Source organism: Castanea sativa, chromosome 2, assembly GCF_040712315.1.
Source record: "Castanea sativa cultivar Marrone di Chiusa Pesio chromosome 2, ASM4071231v1".
NCBI lineage: Eukaryota > Viridiplantae > Streptophyta > Magnoliopsida > Fagales > Fagaceae > Castanea > Castanea sativa.
In genome coordinates this window covers 42,238,450-42,256,482 of record NC_134014.1, presented here as the reverse complement: position 1 = coordinate 42,256,482, position 18,033 = coordinate 42,238,450, and the positions used below count along the sequence as shown (strand labels likewise).

General features: G+C 35.4%; 3 protein-coding genes across 4 annotated transcripts; 2 read left to right on the top strand and 1 right to left on the bottom strand.

Annotated features, from left to right (window-relative positions):
- Nucleotides 1-3,382: 3,382 nt before the first annotated feature.
- Nucleotides 3,383-7,907, top strand: LOC142625726 (FRIGIDA-like protein 3). 2 transcript variants are annotated; one of them, XM_075799427.1, is made up of 4 exons: nt 3,383-3,636; nt 5,595-6,674; nt 6,898-7,073; nt 7,163-7,907. In XM_075799427.1, exons 2-4 carry the CDS (start codon nt 5,633-5,635, stop codon nt 7,658-7,660), a joined length of 1,716 nt encoding a protein of 571 aa, XP_075655542.1. In that variant the 5' UTR covers nt 3,383-3,636; nt 5,595-5,632; the 3' UTR covers nt 7,661-7,907. The 2 variants fall into 2 exon arrangements, with proteins under 2 accessions (XP_075655542.1, XP_075655543.1); XM_075799428.1 differs by lacking the exon at nt 3,383-3,636 and adding an exon at nt 4,358-4,541.
- A 2,688-nt stretch (nt 7,908-10,595) lies between these two features.
- LOC142623689 (aspartic proteinase 36-like) lies at nt 10,596-16,189 on the top strand. Its single transcript, XM_075797134.1, has 12 exons — nt 10,596-11,006; nt 11,109-11,229; nt 11,325-11,752; nt 11,874-12,030; nt 12,536-12,618; nt 12,700-12,796; nt 13,014-13,086; nt 13,242-13,433; nt 14,027-14,151; nt 14,315-14,416; nt 14,497-14,594; nt 15,669-16,189. The coding sequence occupies exons 1-12, from the start codon at nt 10,777-10,779 to the stop codon at nt 15,838-15,840; spliced, it is 1,878 nt and encodes a 625-aa protein (XP_075653249.1). The 5' UTR covers nt 10,596-10,776; the 3' UTR covers nt 15,841-16,189.
- Nucleotides 16,190-16,557: 368 nt separating this feature from the next.
- Nucleotides 16,558-17,775, bottom strand: LOC142625360 (putative F-box protein At3g10240). The gene has a single exon (XM_075799037.1). It carries the CDS (start codon nt 17,773-17,775, stop codon nt 16,558-16,560), a length of 1,218 nt encoding a protein of 405 aa, XP_075655152.1.
- Between the last annotated feature and the right edge of the window lie 258 nt (nt 17,776-18,033).

Here is an 18,033-nt window from a genome sequence, read left to right as displayed (position 1 = left end):
AGTTCAATCGCCGATTCAATACAATTCTGGTAACTATGCTAATTCTATATTTGAATAAATTTGTCTGAATTTGATGGATAATAATATTCAATTAATTTCAATCTTTGATATATTTGCATATTTATGTTAAACTTGAATATCATCTGATAATATTTATAGTTATATTATTTTTTTAAGAAATTAAATGGTTGAAGTTGAACTAGTGAACCATAATATCATTTCAAGAGATGACAATTTTTCTCCATCCCAACTCAATCCGCCTTAAGTGGATTTTCTCTTCCGGTAAAGGTGGGGTGGCAAGAATGTGATGCAGGAGCATATACATCATGACATTCTGATTCGCTTGGATTGTAACCGCTAGGTACACGAGGGTGAGCTGACAGTTAGAATCAGCTAAGCTTGAGGTAGTGGCAAGTTGCAACTGTAACTAATTCAGTTTCACAAGTTAATTACAGTTCCAACTATGAAGCAAAGCTTGGCTACTTGAATTAATTAGTATAAATAGTGTTAGTAATGATTGGTAATTCAGATTTGGCGAATGGGAATTTTACTTAGCCTTTGAATGCTAAATTTCAAAGAATATTCTTTGTGCAAAGTTTGCCTATAATAAACTCTCACTTCCTTCTAAACCCAAGCCTAAACACATACCTCCTTTCCTACTTGCATCAAGATGGCATGAGATTTTTTCCCAGCACCTTAGGGTGGGATAAGGACAGATTTAGGCTACTCCACCCTGCATATATTTACAAAAAACCCCATTTATTTTATTTATATTTCAAAAACACCCCTAGAATCATTTCTAACTTATATTAATAAGTATTAAAATGGTTAGATATTAAGATTGTTTTTATTGCCTTATTAAATACTTTAGTTTATATTATTGGGTTACTTAGTAAAAATTAGTTTGATTTAATATGATTAATTTGATTGCAATTTTAAGCCTAATTTTATATTATTATAATAAGAGTGGGATGACCTAGCATTACAGGTTAACATAGGGTGGGGTCTTGTGGGCAAAGTCTCACAAGCCCCGTGGGACAGTAATTGAGCAAGACTCCTTTAAACCTCTCTTAGTAGGAATGTGGATTCTCTTTAAAACAGGTGGGTGTTCAAATTCCCAAGCTTAAAGGAAATTTTATTTTTTATAAATTGACAATTTTAACCATTTTTCCTTATCATTTAAGCAATTAAGATAAAATATAAAACAAAAATCAATATCTTTTCTCTTATCTTATAGACCTGAACGTTGTTAGGTTGTTTTGTTATGGATTAAGTTCTTTTAAAATCATTATTAAGAATAAATCATTTGAGAATTTAAATAGTTATTTTTATATTGTACTTGTCATTTTAAAATGTTAGACTACAATTTTAATGAATTTGTCATAATTAATAATTTATATTTTGTTTTTCATTACTTATCTAGAGGAAGATTTTTTTTTTTTTAAAGGACTTGGTAGTTTATATTCAAATCTAAGGATAGAATGGAAAAAATAAAAAATTCATTTAAGATTTCTAGAAATAAACCAAACATTATCATCTCATATTCCTATTGATGATGCAAAGAAGATCAGTAGGCTGGATGCTTCGGACTTGAAAGGACCACTTGCTCTCTCTGCGGCCTGAAGAAAAAAGAAAAGCGAATCAAAGGTGACTGGGGGTGCCGGCCAAAAACTCTCCGATGGCAAAGTTAGTTTTTCTCTCTATATTTTTGGAGTTCCAACTTTTTTGGAGTAAAATTCACCTACCTTTGCCTTGTCTAAATCAGTCTTTATATAGTGCCTTCATAGACGGTTATCGAAATTGGAACCTCTCCTGGATTCAAGGAGGATTAAACGTAACTGCCATAACCGTTTAGGAGTTACACTTCTATTTCACAACGGATACATGACAGTTATGCATGGGATAAGGGATTGTCACATTATATTCGGAGATTCTCCTAAGTATGATCTCCTCGTCCTGGAATTCCTTCGTCGAGTGTGCCTGATAATTCCAAGTGTAGCATCCTCGTCCACGAAGCTTTATGTGGACGAGTCCTCTCGGGGCAGGCTGTGCGCATCCCATGGACGAAGGATATAACTTCGCTATCATCCTCAGGACGGCCTTGTCCGTTACCCTCGTCCTGAGGATAACTCTTGGACGGCTGCTGAGGTGATGACCGTCCAGGGACGGTCTGAGCGTTTTTATCCCACATCACCTATAAATCGTAAAAGATTCCCAATGAAACCATGCATAGGAAAGCTACATGCATAGGAAAGCTACATTCCTAGGCATCCATATTGTAATGTGGATTTTCCCGTACCAAACGTTACATACGGTTTAATGATCAGTTTGTTTTCAGTTCGGTTTTGATAACTATTGTATTTTTATTTTTTGGATTTTTCTGGATAGGAGATAACTAATTGTAGTCATACAAACGATATACATATAGAATGCATATGGGCCAAATGATTTTTAACTTTTTGGCTGAATACGTTAGATGCTATACAATTGGGTTATAGTACCCGTTTGTTTGCACTTTCAGATGGCAAAAAATACTTTTTACTTCAAAGTTCAAAATGCTAGGTGTTTGGTGAGTATTAAAAAGCTGCTTTAGCAAGAAAGTTGCTTTTTCAAAAAGTGCAAGACTAGGAAAGCCAAAGGACCTTTCGGCCAGCTTTTGCAAAAAAGCCACTTCAACTTTCAGGAATTGTTGGTTCAATTACCAAATTGCCCACTTGTTTTTATTAAAAACCCAACTTTACCCTTTGAAACCTCGTCAGACCATCATGCTAAAACAGATAACACCATATTCAATAAGACAAAAACATTATTAAAATAGTGATATTAATATTATTAAAAATAGATAACATTATTAAAGTAAGACAAATAACATATTTGGTTCAAAATTTTTAGAATAACAAATAATTTATGCTAAAAAAAACTAACATTATTAAAATAATACCAATAATAGTAATAGTAATAACAAATAATAATGACAATAATATATTATTATTATTAAGTAATTTTTTTGTTTGAGTAAGTATTATGAAGTAGTTGATTTAAAAATGAAATAAACTAGTTTATATATACATTGTTCTTTTTGGTAATTTAACATCCAAACTATCACATTTATAAGTGCTAGCCAAATACTCAGATTAAAAAAAAAAAAATTTAACAGCTTTTAACAAACACTTATGGCCCGTTTGATACATGTGTTTAAATAATAGTTTTCAAATTTAAAAGGTTTTTTTAAAAATACATATGATAAAAAAATATATAAAAATATGTTTAATATTGTTTAAAAATTAAAAATTATTATTTAAAATTATATACTAAATACCCCTCAATTTCTTCGAAAAGCAAAATTTCATACTGGCTCAACCCAACTCACCCATAAAGCAAAAGGGAAAGCGTATAAAAACGACGGAAATATTTCCTTAGAGCTGAACCGACCGTCATCTAAATATTTCAAAACAGCGCGTTAGGGTTCTTACGGCGACACAGCCCAACCAGCTACAACAACCAAATTAGCCATTGAACAAGAACCTGAACCTCACTTCAAGAATTACCTTCTATATCCTATAATCTGCAACCCAGCAAAAATTGAATTCGCTTCTACTTCTAGCATTGCTATTTACTTTTCACGCAACTCTTCAGGTACGCTATTCGATTCCCCAACCCCACCGCCTTTCTAATTTTATTACATGCTATATTTTCTTTGTAAAGGGTAACCTATTTGTATTCTGCGCATTAGTTTAGGGTAATTAGATTTCTTTATTCTATTTTTTTTTTAGCCCTAGGTTCCGTTTGTATTTGTCGTTGAATGAAATTTGTATAATGGTTCTAAAGCCTTCGAAATTGTGGTTCTTGAAACTGAGATGAATATGGATATGGATTGAATGATTCAATTTGAAATTTCTGTGTTTCCTGTTAATAAGTGAAAGATTGGTAAATCAAGAACTGGACTTTTATTGATTTAATAATTCGATAGTTGGGGAGGGAGGAATTTGAACTCTGTACAGTTCCGTTTGTAACGACAAGAAGTGCCAGTTGAGCTAGTTACGTCTCTTGACAATCTAGCCTAGAACTAAGGGCACATGTGGATATGGCATGTGTATGTGTATGGGTGATTAAGATCAATACAAAGAGATATTTAGTTAGTGAAAGGGACAATGACAACCTTTAGCTTTTCTTGATACTTGATTTGTAAAGATCCCTAGTATAAACACTAGGAGCCATGTAACAATTCTCATATTGAACATTGATATCAATTACTCTAATTTCTTTGTAGGCTCTCTTCCTAATCCCTTTCTTCTTCTTGGGAGGGTGACTAGCTCGAACTAAGTCAAAACCAAAACCAATAATTCCCTTCACCAAAACCAATAATTCCCGTTTCCATCCTTTAAGACCGTAGCAGGTTCACTACATGGCAACCTTTATTGGTATGCAGTGTGCATTGAAGTTCATAGGAATTTAACTGAGCTGCTAAGATACGGAAATTGGTAGTCATGGAGTTTTCTTTTTATTTTTTCCTCGAAGTTATATGATACAAAAGGAAGGAGGTGAGTCTTTTGGATTTTTTCAAATTGCATTTTTGGTCCTCAACCTTTGACCTTCGTTACACTTTAGTCCTTATACTATTACATGTCTCAAAAAGTTCTTTACTATCATCTGATGGATAGAAAATTTTGACGTAGCAAATGGAATTTATGAAATCAAGGTCACTTTGATGACTTGGAGCCTATAATGTGGCATGAATTTTGTTATGTAACATCAACATTTTCCATCCATCAGATAATGATGAGGACCTGTTTTTAAACAATTTTGTAAGAATAGGAATTTGGAATTAAAATGAAACATTTTAAACTATAAGGACGATTTTGAAACGAAAGTTAAGGGTTGAGGGTACTGCCTTGGCGAGGTTCCATGTCATTAAAAAGGAAAGAATCAAAGGTTGAGGACCAAATATGTAATTTAACCTTTGGATTTTCATTGAGTGACTAGTTCAATCTTTGAGGCCTCAGATCCTTAGCTTTGGAAATCTTCATTTATGTGCTCTTATAATGATTAAAAATTAAGGGATATTTTCAACATCGTGTGTTAGTTTGAGATTGTTTGCACCTTCATAGTAGATCTTGTTACTTTATGAAATTTAACAAGAAATATGGTGTTTCATAGTGTTTCTTTTTTTTGTCTGATCTCTTTATCTCTAAAAGGCAAAGCAATTGATCTTGGAACTCCTATTAAATTTATAATTGATAAACTTCTATCATTTTGAAAGAAATATCTACTCATAGTTGCAAGTTATTCAGTCTCATCTTTTTTTCCCCAAAATTTTTCAGCCTCCCTTGATCAAGTTGAGGTCTGGTTTTTAATTATTTTTCTTTTTTTTTGGGTGTTGGGTTTTTTTTTTTGGGGGGGAGGGCGCAGGTGTTCTTGTAACAGAAAAACAGATCCTAATTTTGCATCAATGCATATGCATGAACGTTGTAAATCTCCTTTATGTGAACTTATATCAGACAAAAACATAATATTGAATATTCGTATTGGCTCATGAAAATGCTTGCTTTCCCTCTTATTGCTTACTCTTTAACCTCTTTTTACGTCTTTTATAGAACTGCTCCTGAATCTCAGTTGAGCAATTTGCATAACCATGACTGATATAGAGCAAGCTGGGGCAAAAGATACAACATCCTCTCTGATAGAACAGCTTGGAAATGCATTTCTTGATCTGCATGCTCGCAAGGATGCTTTTGAGGATGAGGTTCAGTGGACAGAAGTTGAAGAACACTTTCGCAACCTTGAGACGTTATTGAAGGAAAAATTTGAACAGCTTGAAGCGAAGGAGAAGGAATTTGAGGAGAAAGAAACTGAAACACGCTTATTGATTGCGGAGAGAGAGGCAGCTGTTGCTGCTAAAGAGCAGGACCTGTTAGATCGAGTGCAGGAGCTAAAAGATTCTGCTGTTACTGCCATTGCAGAGGCACGATCTGTTCACCAGCCAACATCTGTAGAGGCTGTTGATGACGGGGACAACAAAGACGGCAAGGTAAGCAGCTCTCTTGGTGATATGAATTCCCCAGAGGAGGATTTTTCTCATAAAACCACTGAAAATGCTGAAGGTGTGGCTGTTGTGGTTAAGCCACGCCCAGAGCTAATGCAATTATGCCAGCAGATGGATGCAAAAGGGCTTCTGAGTTATACAATGGAGAATAAAAAACATCTAAGTGCCATTCGAGAGCAACTTTCTGTTGCACTTGAAAGTGCAACTGAACCAGCCCGTTTGGTGCTGGATTCACTGGAGGGGTTTTACCCCCCTGATGAAACTACCCAACCAATGGATAAGAAGGATGCTGCCCTTCCGGGCATGCGCAAATCCTGTGTTATGTTTATGGAAGCCATGACTGCCTTATTGGCAAGAGTTGACCCAGGTGGTGATCACCTTCTGAACCCCGAGACCAAGCAGCAAGCCAAGGCAATTGCTGATGAGTGGAACCCTAAGTTGGCTAATTCAGGCATTGATGCTGCCAATGGAAATTCATTGGAAGCAGAGGCATTCTTGCAGCTCCTCGCAACTTTTAGGATTGCTTCGGAGTTTGATGAAGACGAACTCTGCAAGTTTGTACTTGCAGTTGCTCACCGCAGGCAGGCGCCTGAGCTCTGCCGTACTCTTGGGTTAACACACAAAATGCCAGGTTGGTGTTCTTTCAACTGACTGACCTGATGGGTTCTGGAGACTTCTGCCTTGTTTCCATGAGATGTCCCTTACACTATGTTCCTTTAGGTTTCGGTAGCTTGTCAAATAACTTGAGAGACACGACAACTTTTGTTCCGCTGCTTCGATATTATTATGTCATTACTAAAATGGTCATTTTGTTATTGGATACAGATTTTGATGAGCTTCCATTTTTTGTGCAGGTATTGTTGAGTCATTGATCAACAGTGGAAAACAAATTAATGCGGTACGTTTTATTCATGCATTTGAGCTCACAGAAAGCTTTCCCACTGTGCCCCTCCTAAAGTCATACTTGAAGGATTTGAGGAGAAACTCACAAGGAAAGGGTGGGAACTCAGAAGGTGTTGGTGGTTCACAGGTACGTTTCTGTCCATTAGACTGACCAAGTGATGCTTTGAGAATTTTCTTGTATGGATTATTTACTGGCCAATTTTTGTTCACTTGCAGAATGAAGTAAATGCACAAGAACTTGCAGCACTGAAGGCTGTAATTAGGTGTATTGAAGAGTTCAAGCTTGAAGCAGACTACCCACTTGATCCACTTCAGAAAAGGGTTGCTCAACTGGAGAAATCCAAGACTGATAAAAAGAGGGGTGGAGATTTTGGTAGACGTCAACAATCAAAGAAGCCAAGAGCAAATGGAGGGTTCCGTGGATTCCGTGCACCAGTTGCCTCAGCTGCCACTGCTGGTAGGCAGGGTCCTCCTGCTTTTGTTGAGAGGGCAGCATACACTGGAATGTCAGAGAGGTATCCTCATGCTGGTATGGCAACATATGATTATCAGGTTCCTAGCCAGCCTGCATATGTTCAGCAAGCTAATGATCAAAGATTATACTACTATCCCCAAGATGACAGGGTTACTCCAACCTCATATAATGCTGCTTCAACTAATTATGGTGGTTATATTGGTGGTGGATTACAGTCTTCGCACCAGCCATACATGTAATTGACATTTGCAGGTACTGTAGGAATCAAGCCTAGAGATGCTGGACTAACTCATTTGCTAATTTGTCGGTGTTAGTATGCTTCATATTTGTTGTTTCCATCAGATCCTTTTGCAATTAAGGCTTCTTTTCTCAATGCACTCCAAATATACTTCGCTAGATTGAACCTATATATTTTTAGTAGATGGCAGTTTAAGTTAGCCATGAAGACTTGAATATGTTGTATTGATGGTAAAGCTTATGTTTTCAGAGATTAGCTCACTTCTTTTTCCCCCCTCAAATTCTTATGAGAGCCTCAACACTGGCAGATGACATGGGTGGACTAGGATTAAACCGTTTGTTACACCGATTTCTTTTATTTTCTTTTCTATTTTTGATACAAAGGCGTTGGTGTCACACCCTTCGGAGCTCTAGGTTTATATCATGTCCCAGATTAATAAGCCTACCACCCGGGTACCCCATGGCTGTGTTGCCCTTTTTCTTTTTATACAGGATATTGGGTGTGAATTTTTTTGTTGGCCATTACAAAATAAATGGATAAATAGAGTTTATGCATATAACATTTGTAATTATCAATCTTGATTCGAGATTTTAAGAAAAGAATAGCGGTATTCAAGGAAGCCTCGTGAGACCGAAAATGCATAGGCTTGCTTTATAATAAAAAAAATAAAAAATAAAATAATATACATAATTCCCAAAAAAAAGGGTAAAAGAACAATATCGAGACTCTATAAATCTAACATAATGTTACAATCGAGTTAATAATGCATGTAATAGGTAAAAACTCCATACGATGGAATTTTAATATGTTCCTAGAAATCCGCTATTAAGTCCCAAATATTACAATCTCAAATTGAGATGATTCCCTCCCCATACATATGTAACTGTTATTCCTGATTATTCAGCTTAATGAATAATTCAATTCTCTTGCTAAATATTCTTTGTAGGTCTCTCTCTATTACTCCTCTGTTCCCTTCCCGTTTTCTTTGAAGAAGGAAAGGATGTATTTCCAAGTAAAACAGACTCATTCCCTCAAGAAGTATGGAAGATGACAATGATCAGTGGCATAGCCAAAAATTTTTCTCTAGAGAGCTAAAGTCAAATATATCATTGTATTCTGGTAGCTTTAACTCTCTCAATATAAACGCGTATAACTTTATTTTTGAAAAACAACAAAAATCTTTTGCTAAAGAGATTTGCTTATATATTTTTATTAACTTATACTTTAAATGCTCCTAAAATTAATGACTTATATGACAAAAAAGTCAAGTCAATATTAAACGGAAAATAAAGGAGACAACAATAAATTAAAGAACATTTATACTCTTTTTTTTTTTCAAAAAAGAAAGGGGTCATTATCTAAAATTTACGTAATATTTTAAAAGTTTAACATTAAATATAGGGGGAGGGGGCATTTTTGGAAAATCTATGGCCTCCCTAGCCCCCCTTCCCTTCGCCAATGACGTGATAGTTGTTCTCAAATTGTCCATGTCGTCGTTAGATTAGGGGAGGATTGTAGGACTAATCCTACTTCTGCTATATAGACTGGTCATTAAGCATTTAATGTTTAGCCGCTGTAAATAGTTGATAGTAATTAATGTGAAGACAACAACTTATTTTTCTTCTCAAGATATCTCTCCTAAATTTGTGAGGGTTCATAACCTTCCTCTTCAACTAGCTTCATGGCCATGGTTGAGGAACTCAAAGGCTAAAGCCTAAGATATGGGTTTTTCCAAAACTTGGCATTAGGAGTTTGGTTCGATTTTGGGACCTCAATGATCCCTAGGAGAGAGAGAAATTGAATCACGAATATCTCCATTGAAAACGTTAGGGTTGTGTCTGGTTGTAGGTAAAATAAGAAAAATAGAAAATAGACGAGAGAAAATAAGTTTTGGAGTTATTTGGAAAGGAGAGAAAAGTGGAAGGATTTTTGGTAGGATCCAGACATTTTCTCCACTGATTCACCAAAAACAAATTTCTCCAAAATGGAGAGAAAACATAGTGGAAAACTTGGTTGTTGGTTCAACCGATTGGTTTTACAAAATTAACCTCATTCCTTAATGTTAGTTACCTTATATGCCTTTATCAATTTTTGTCTTTTTCTTCATTTGTTTTTGTCTGTATATCTATGAAATGTGCTGCGTTTGTTTGTTTGTTTTATTTATTTAAATTTAAGTGGGCATGGTTGGCTCTCTCTATGTTTGGTTTTTTGCTTTTATTTTATTTTTAATTGGACATGATTTTTGTTTTAATAAACTTGGTGGGATTTTTTTTACTAATTGTTTGTTTATTTTTTAATTGAGTTCTAATAAGAGCATATATAGTTAATTTTTACCAACTTTATTTTCCATCATCTTTTTTTTTTCTTAAGTAAATAAATGAGTTTTCTATCTCTCCAATTTTCCATTCTCTCAACCAAACAAATATAAAAGAACTAAATCTCTTTTATACTTCTATTTTTCCATCCTTCCAATCAAATGGATTCTAAGAGGTGTAGTTAAGATACTAAGAGGTGCCCTTGAGGTATAGGACTCTTTATCCTTAAAAAAAATTTGAAGATTTATTTAAAAAACAGAAAAACAAAATCAAAAGAATTTGAATAAATCTCCTCATCGGATAGTGGGTTCCTACTTTGATTACACTATTACACCATCCCAGCAAAAACCCAAAAGTAATAATAATAAAAAAATTTCTTGAGAAGAAAAACCCAAAACTAAAGTAAAATAAATGTAAGTACTTAATCCTAATAATAATAAAAATTCCACGATCTCCTCAGTCCTCACCCGTTGAGGAGTAATAAATAAATTAAAGTTGACAAGCTGATTAGTATTAAATTTCAGACACATTACCTAACAAACAAATAAATACAAAAATAATAATAATAAATAAGTTTTTTTTTCTAACTGACTTCCCTCCTTCCTTCCCCCTCTTTCTCTCTCTCTCTCTCTCTCTCTGTCTCAAGTCTCAACGAGCTACCGTTTCGTTTTGTTCACTCAACCTCTTTACCTCCACCAGCCATTCTCTCTCTTCTCGGAAGTTGAATCTCGATCTGCATTCATTTCATTTCGCTAACTATCTTTAACTCACTCTCTCTCGCCCGACCCAGCCACTGACCCAAATGGCTCGGGCATTTTTAATCCAGCTCATCACCTTCACCATCCTACTGACCGTCCAATCATCTCCCTCCACGTCACCCCTCCTCCGCCCTCCTCACGGTGGGTCCCGCCAGTCCATGCTATTGCCTCTCTTCCTCTCTCCTCCAAATCCCCGTCGCCACCTCCAAAGATCCGACCCGCAAACCCACCCCAACGCTCGCATGGGCCTCTACGACGATCTCCTCCGCAACGGGTACTTTTCTCATTCATTCTCTATTGCTTGCTTTTCTCATTCATTCATTCGCTATAAGGATCCATAGGGAAATTTTGTGACTAAGACTTTGTTGTATTATAGATACTACACGACACGGCTTTGGATCGGTACGCCACCTCAGATGTTCGCTCTTATTGTTGATACGGGAAGTACTGTCACCTATGTCCCCTGCTCTACTTGCGAACAGTGTGGCAGACACCAGGTCTAACATTTCTTAATCCTGCAGTTTTTATTTATTTATTTATTATTATTTATATATGATTCATAATAATGATGTTTTTGTGTTGTGCTAACTAGGATCCGAAGTTCGAACCAGAATTATCTAGTACCTACCAACCTCTGCAATGCAATTTGGATTGTAACTGCGGCAGTGAGAAGGTACATTGTGTGTACGATAGACAATATGCTGAGATGAGTAGCAGCAGCGGTGTTCTTGCTGAGGATGTTTTGTCCTTTGGAAATTTGAGTGATCTCCAGCCGCAGCGTGCTGTTTTCGGCTGTGAGAATCAGGAAACCGGTGACCTTTATAGTCAACGTGCCGATGGAATCATGGGTTTAGGCCGTGGTGATCTTAGTATTGTGGATCAGCTTGTTGAAAAAGGTTTAATCAATGATTCATTCTCGTTATGCTATGGTGGAATGGATATTGGTGGCGGTGCTATGGTTCTTGGTGGCATTTCTCCTCCAATTGACATGGTTTTTACACAATCGGACCCCGTACGAAGGTGTGTTTTGTGTGAACAAATTAGTCTTATTGATATAAGACATCCCTGTATTTATTTTTTTTTTTTCTCCTAACAAATACATTTGATTCGCGCATTTACTCTAGTTTCGGGATGGCAACAGTCCATACTACAATGTTGATTTGAAGGAGATACATGTTGCGGGGAAGCCATTGATGTTAAACCCAATTGTCTTTGATGGAAGGCATGGAACTGTCCTGGATAGTGGTACAACATATGCTTACTTTCCTGAACCAGTGTTTGTAGCATTTAAGGACGCGGTAAGATCCTCTTCTCTTCATCAATTCTGAATGAGTTTCAAGAAGATTTATGAATATATTCTTGCTTAACTTACACTGGTGAGTGAACTTTAGAAATTAGTCTAAGTACCTCATAATTTTTTCTGAATGATAATAACAAAGGGGCTATTTGTAGTTACAGAAATGATAAATAAGAAAATAAACACAAAGGGGTTCATTTTTTGTTTGGTGAATATTATGCAGTTGATTCAATTTATAGACTCTGTATCTGATTGTAATATTTGTCAAACCATGAATGTGTTGGCCAAGCAGATCTTTGTGCTTAAATTTCTTGTACTCTTTTGTTTTGTTATTTATTATTATTTTTTTTTGGTGGTATCAGTGGGTTTTAGATCAAAGTACATTTAGTCCTCACCTTTTAGCTTTTAACCTTTTTGGTTTGTTTTTCTTTCCCTCTCAATTTTAGTCTTTCTCTGACTTCTAAATGTTTCTGATTTTCTGAAAATGTAACTATTTATGAGTGCAGATTATGAAGGAACTTAATTCCCTCCAGAAGATCCATGGTCCTGATCCAAATTTTAATGATATCTGCTTTTCTGGTGCTGGAAGGTACTGCCTATAACATAACAGAAGACTGACTGCATAAATGAACTACTTTCTTTTTAACGTTATATATCGTTTTTGCTCCAGTGATGTCTCTGAACTATCAAAAACTTTTCCTGTGGTTGACATGGTATTTGGTAATGGGCAAAAGCTGTCACTATCACCTGAAAATTACTTATTTCGTGTAAGTAATAGACTTGTTCATATATGTTTCTTTACATACATACATACATAACATATCCTTTCTTAAAATGTAACAAGCTTTTTGAAGTCTTTTCTAATAGGATCTGCACTTTCTGGATGCAGCTTTTGTGTTCTTGCCATTGGTGATTTGTTTTATACATTGACTGATTTTTATTTTTATTTTTTATTCTGGTTTATTTGATATCAAACTTACGAAGCATTCAAAGGTACGTGGTGCATATTGCCTGGGGATTTTTCAGAATGGAAAAGATCCAACTACTCTTTTAGGAGGTATGTTATGCTTTAACGATTTCCTTTCTTTTTTATTTATTTTTCCTTTTTCTTTTAACCCATGCCATGGCTATTGTGTTCATTTTCATGTTAAACTGCCAACTTCCTTTCATAAAATTTATGCAGTACTTTTACATATGTATCCGTTGTGATAGGTATTATTGTCCGCAATACACTTGTTATGTATGATCGTGAGCATTCAAAAATTGGTTTCTGGAAAACTAATTGTTCAGAATTATGGGAGAGACTTCAAATATCTGGTGCCCCTCCACAAATGCCTTCAGCTCCAGATAGAGAGCCCCCGCCTACAATAGCGCCCACTCAAGTACCAGATCATGTGCTTCCAGGTATAGTATATTGCTGGCCTTCAATCATATTCAGCATAGAGTTTGGTAGCTTAAGTTAAGGTTTAAGATAGGAATTGTGTAAAGGATAGATTAATTAAGAACTCTAGGTATGAAGACATGGGAATACTACCTAAGGTAAATGTAGTTTGTTGCGTTCATCATTGCACACTTTATTTATTTGAACTAACTACTTCTTTCCACACACACACACAAACACACACACACACACACACACACACACATATATTTTTATTTGTTTTTTCAAAACAAAAAAAAAAAGTTGCAAAACTAGATTTTTTTTTTCTGTGCAAGTGGGGATCCTGAAAGTATAATGAACATTTGTTGACTTCTAGTAGTTACTGTTTTAGGCTTTTTGCAGCCTTTTATCTTATGTCAAGTAAAATCTAGGTGTTTATAAAATAAAATAAAAAAGAGTAAAATTTAGGTACGTAAACCAAAGCTCTAATCTTATTCTACATTACAAAAAAAAAAGAAGGTATATTACTTTGCCTTTTTGTGACATAACTATGTATTGTAGTTTGTCTGATTGATACTCTCTCTTATTATATTCTCTCAATAATTTTGATGCACAGGGGAACTCCAAATTAAACAAATAACATGTGATATGTTATTGAACGTCAGCTACCCAAATCTGAAGCCTCACATTACAGAACTGGCTGAGTTTATTGCTTATGACTTACGCATTAATTCTTCTCAGGTTAGACAAATACCATATTGGAATGCAGATTTTTGAACAGCATTTGTTCAATTGGTTCAAAGCTAGCTTCCTGATTATGGATCTGTCTGTTTATATTGGGTCTCTTTAAGTTAAAGTTCATTTTTACTTGAGGGTAACAATAATTATGAATGTATGATTTCAGGTTCGTTTAATGAATTTTACTCCCAGTGGAAATGATTCCCTTATTAGATTGGCCATCTTTCCAGCAGGGTCCAGTGACTATTTTTCAAATGCAACAGCTAATGTAAGTTTGCATTTGTGAATTGCAAGTATTGTCGGTGCAAAAAATTATAAGCACTTGTGTGATGATTTTGTTCTGTTCAGAGTATAATTGCCCAATTTGCTGAACATCATGTGCAACTTCCCGGTACCTTTGGAAGTTATCAGTTGGTTGGATGGAACATTGAGCCTCTGGAAAAACGGTAATTTACTTTTCACTTTACAGAGTCTACTTGTTCCAGATGATATTACATTTTTACTTCATTGGTTGGTCTTCTCAGGATTTGCATAAAGCCTGATTTTTGAGTATTGGCAATGAGATTAAGTAATATGCTAATTGTATAAGTAAATTTATGCTAATGGAATTGAAAAACCCGAGCTGGTCTCTTTGAGTTGGTTTTTCCCTGACTACACTAAAATCTCTGATACGACCATTTTAGAGTTACTAAAATCTAAATATAACCCTATATAGAAAAAGTGAATATTTCACCCCCCAAAAAAATTGTTATGAAAATAGAAAATTGTTATTATGTTATCTGTGGGTGAAAGCATGTGAGTACTGCTCATGTATGAGAAAAAATTGGATGAGGTACCTGATAAAAGAGGGAAGCCCTCTACTATAAATGAAGATCCATGCGTGGTTGGGGCTGAGTTTGTCTTGCAATTGAAATACATATTTAAAGATTCACCAGTGAAGATATATGCAGAGTCTCTTCCCCTGCTAAACATAGGTGGAGGGTTAGGTCATGAATTCTATCCCATATGTGTTAGTTATATTGCCCATGAAAAAATATATCAGCAATGGAACATATACTTATTATTTAGGTTATTTTATGTCATATCCTCTTTCAAGATTATTTGGTATATATATATATATATATATATATATATTTGGGCTTTCTAAAATAAAATTAATAGAAATAGTAAAGAAGGACATCAATATAAAGAATTTAGCAAAGAGTATGACTTTGGATAGAATATAATGGATGCAAAAAAAAAAAATACATGTGGCTAAACCTGATTAGTCTGTTGAAGATCCATAGCCAATCCCAAAGTTTTGGCACTAAGACTTGGTTGTTGTTTGGGCTTCCCATCTCATCAGATTTTCCCAGATAGTTACCACTTCACCCATCTTGCACAGCTTTCTATTTGTTAAATAATGGCCTACTGCCTATCTTAAGTAACCTTTGGTGTATGCTAAAAGCTTTTCCGAGTTTGACATCATATTATCATAGACTGCCTCTTTTCTTAGTATTGTATTTTTCCGAATGTTGCAGTACTTGGTGGCAGCAAAACTATCTGGTGGTATTTTTAGCAGTTGTTGTTACAATAATTATTGGATTGTCAGCTTCTGGAATGTGGTTTATTTGGAGACACAGGCAACAGATGCTTAATGCATACAAGCCTGTCAATGCTGCCGTTCCAGAACAAGAACTCCAACCAATTTAATATTTTAGGAACTATCTTTGCATGGGAATTTATGTCAAATTATGTAGCTATCATAATCTCTTTGACTCACACAATGACTGAATTGAAACAATATCTTCTTAAACGACCAAGATTCTTGCTCAGTAAAGTGGATGGTCAATGCTTATTCAGTAAATCCAGGTAGGGAGGTATAGGTACACACGTTTTGGATTTGTTTTGTAAACATAATCAACTTTTTTATGCACTATTGTAATATACTAGTGTATTAGAAGCTTGCTCCATAAAGCACTGTACAAGTTCTTTTATTCATTTTACTTTCATTATTGTGGTTTACCTTTTTGAATAAAGTTATACAGCATGGATTTCACAACCGTTACAAGCTAAACCAAGAAAGACTGTTCTTGCTGTGTTACTTCTGTTTCAATTGTTAATGAGTTACATGCGTATTGTTACATGGAAATGAAAACAAGCATGACTGATTCCGCTGACACAAGTCATTGTATTGTTACTGAGTGAAAGAAAATCTGTAACATGCCCCACTCGGATTTATTCAGATTATACAAAAGATAAATCCAAACAAGCATGTATGCACGCAGCAGAAGATAAAATCTTAGTGGTAGGGATGGCAAAATGCACTTGTCTGTTATAAAGGAAAACATCATCAAGGGAATCTGCGAGTATGTAACCTAAAATTTTTTTTACAACGTAGAAGAAAAACTGAAACAAAGATAATGCTGCCTAAAATCTGAATTTTTGCAAGCCATTTGTGGTTATTTCCCCTGGTTGCATTCCTTTCAGAGTTATCAAACTGCTAGGGCCAATGTAGACAGCACAATTTGAAATTTTAGACCTCTTAGTAGCAGCAATCGTGTGACTAATCTTCTTACTTTCAATATTGTAAGCCATTAGTTTCTTGTCTTTTACCCGAAACCACAAATCTCCTGACCGAGTGAGAAGAGGAACAGGATTCTCCATCAAATCTGAAGTGCTGTTCATGAATGCCAAGGGAACAACAATTATCTCTTTACCCCATTTGAGCTTCTTGTAATCTTCTAACACCATGACATTGATAGCTTCTTCCACCCTAAAAGCAAAAGATAAAGACCCATTCCAATCTAAAGCCCAAACTTTTTCCCAATCCGAGAACAATCCTTGTGGCATAATATTACTATTAAAGCTCTCGTTCTCCAAATCAAGAGATACTATCTCTGTACAAAAGCATGTTCTAACCTTGTTTACTCTAATGCAGTGAACAGCCTCACCTGCTAACACAATCATAATTTTCTCTCTTTTCTTGTTAGCATTTTTTAAGTTGGGCAAATTGAGAGTTCTCCATGAGTTATCACTTCCAATGGTAAGAATTTCACAACCTTCAATTCCGGCTTCCTCGTTATCATCATAGACAGAGACCAACTTATAATAACCACTAGATGGAACAAAAGAGAATGTCATACCAAAACTATTCTTACGTGGGTCAGGCAGTCCAAGTATTTGGCGGGTGGCATGATTCGCAATATAGTATTTTCCAGAAGCATTGCTTTTTGATAGCAACAAGCCATTGCAACCACAGATCAACTGGAAAATTTCCCTGCCACTGCCAGAAGGAGCACTGCGAACTGGGCAAGTATTGTAAAAGCGAGTAATATTTGTAACTTGGCTCATATGCTTTTCAATGAATTGACAATCTTGAGTTAAAGCATACCATTGTTTGCAAACACACTTCATTCTAAGCACATACTTGACAGGCAGCCAGCTAAGGATCTCCATAATGATGTCCAAGGGAATGGACCATTGTTCAGCAGAGATGGAGATTTTTCCATTGCTCTTCTTAGTTACAGCAATCTCTGGCTTCGAACTCGAATTTTTGTCTTTATTTGCAATTCTGTGTTGTTCCTTGGATGTTTCAAGCCACTGTAGAGATGAGCAACAAGAAAATTGGGAGGCAATGTTTCCCATGATGCTCTTGAGAGACACTCCAATCTGCACACAAGACCTTACAAAGGAACAAACGTGGAATCAGCTTTTCTAATGTGAATCAAAAGAAATTTTTTTTAGCACAAAACACAATTTCAGTGTAGGAGAACATTTGCTAAGTTATGAACTTCATTGGCCAACCTAAATCCTCATGAAATGGAAACTCCTAAAAAGACATGCATTCAAAGTTTGTTTACATGTAATGGCAAAAGTTCCAATGCCCTTAAACAGGGAGTATGC

Coding starts and splice junctions, on each gene's coding strand:
- LOC142625726 (XM_075799427.1), top strand. CDS start 5,633: ATGACTGATATAGAGCAAGCTGGGGCAAAAGATACAACATCCTCTCTG. Junction 6,675..6,897: donor GTTAACACACAAAATGCCAG/GTTGGTGTTCTT, acceptor TTTTTTGTGCAG/GTATTGTTGAGTCATTGATC. Junction 7,074..7,162: donor AAGGTGTTGGTGGTTCACAG/GTACGTTTCTGT, acceptor GTTCACTTGCAG/AATGAAGTAAATGCACAAGA.
- LOC142623689 (XM_075797134.1), top strand. CDS start 10,777: ATGGCTCGGGCATTTTTAATCCAGCTCATCACCTTCACCATCCTACTG. Junction 12,797..13,013: donor CTGAAAATTACTTATTTCGT/GTAAGTAATAGA, acceptor AAACTTACGAAG/CATTCAAAGGTACGTGGTGC. Junction 13,087..13,241: donor TCCAACTACTCTTTTAGGAG/GTATGTTATGCT, acceptor CCGTTGTGATAG/GTATTATTGTCCGCAATACA.
- LOC142625360 (XM_075799037.1), bottom strand. CDS start 17,775: ATGGGAAACATTGCCTCCCAATTTTCTTGTTGCTCATCTCTACAGTGG.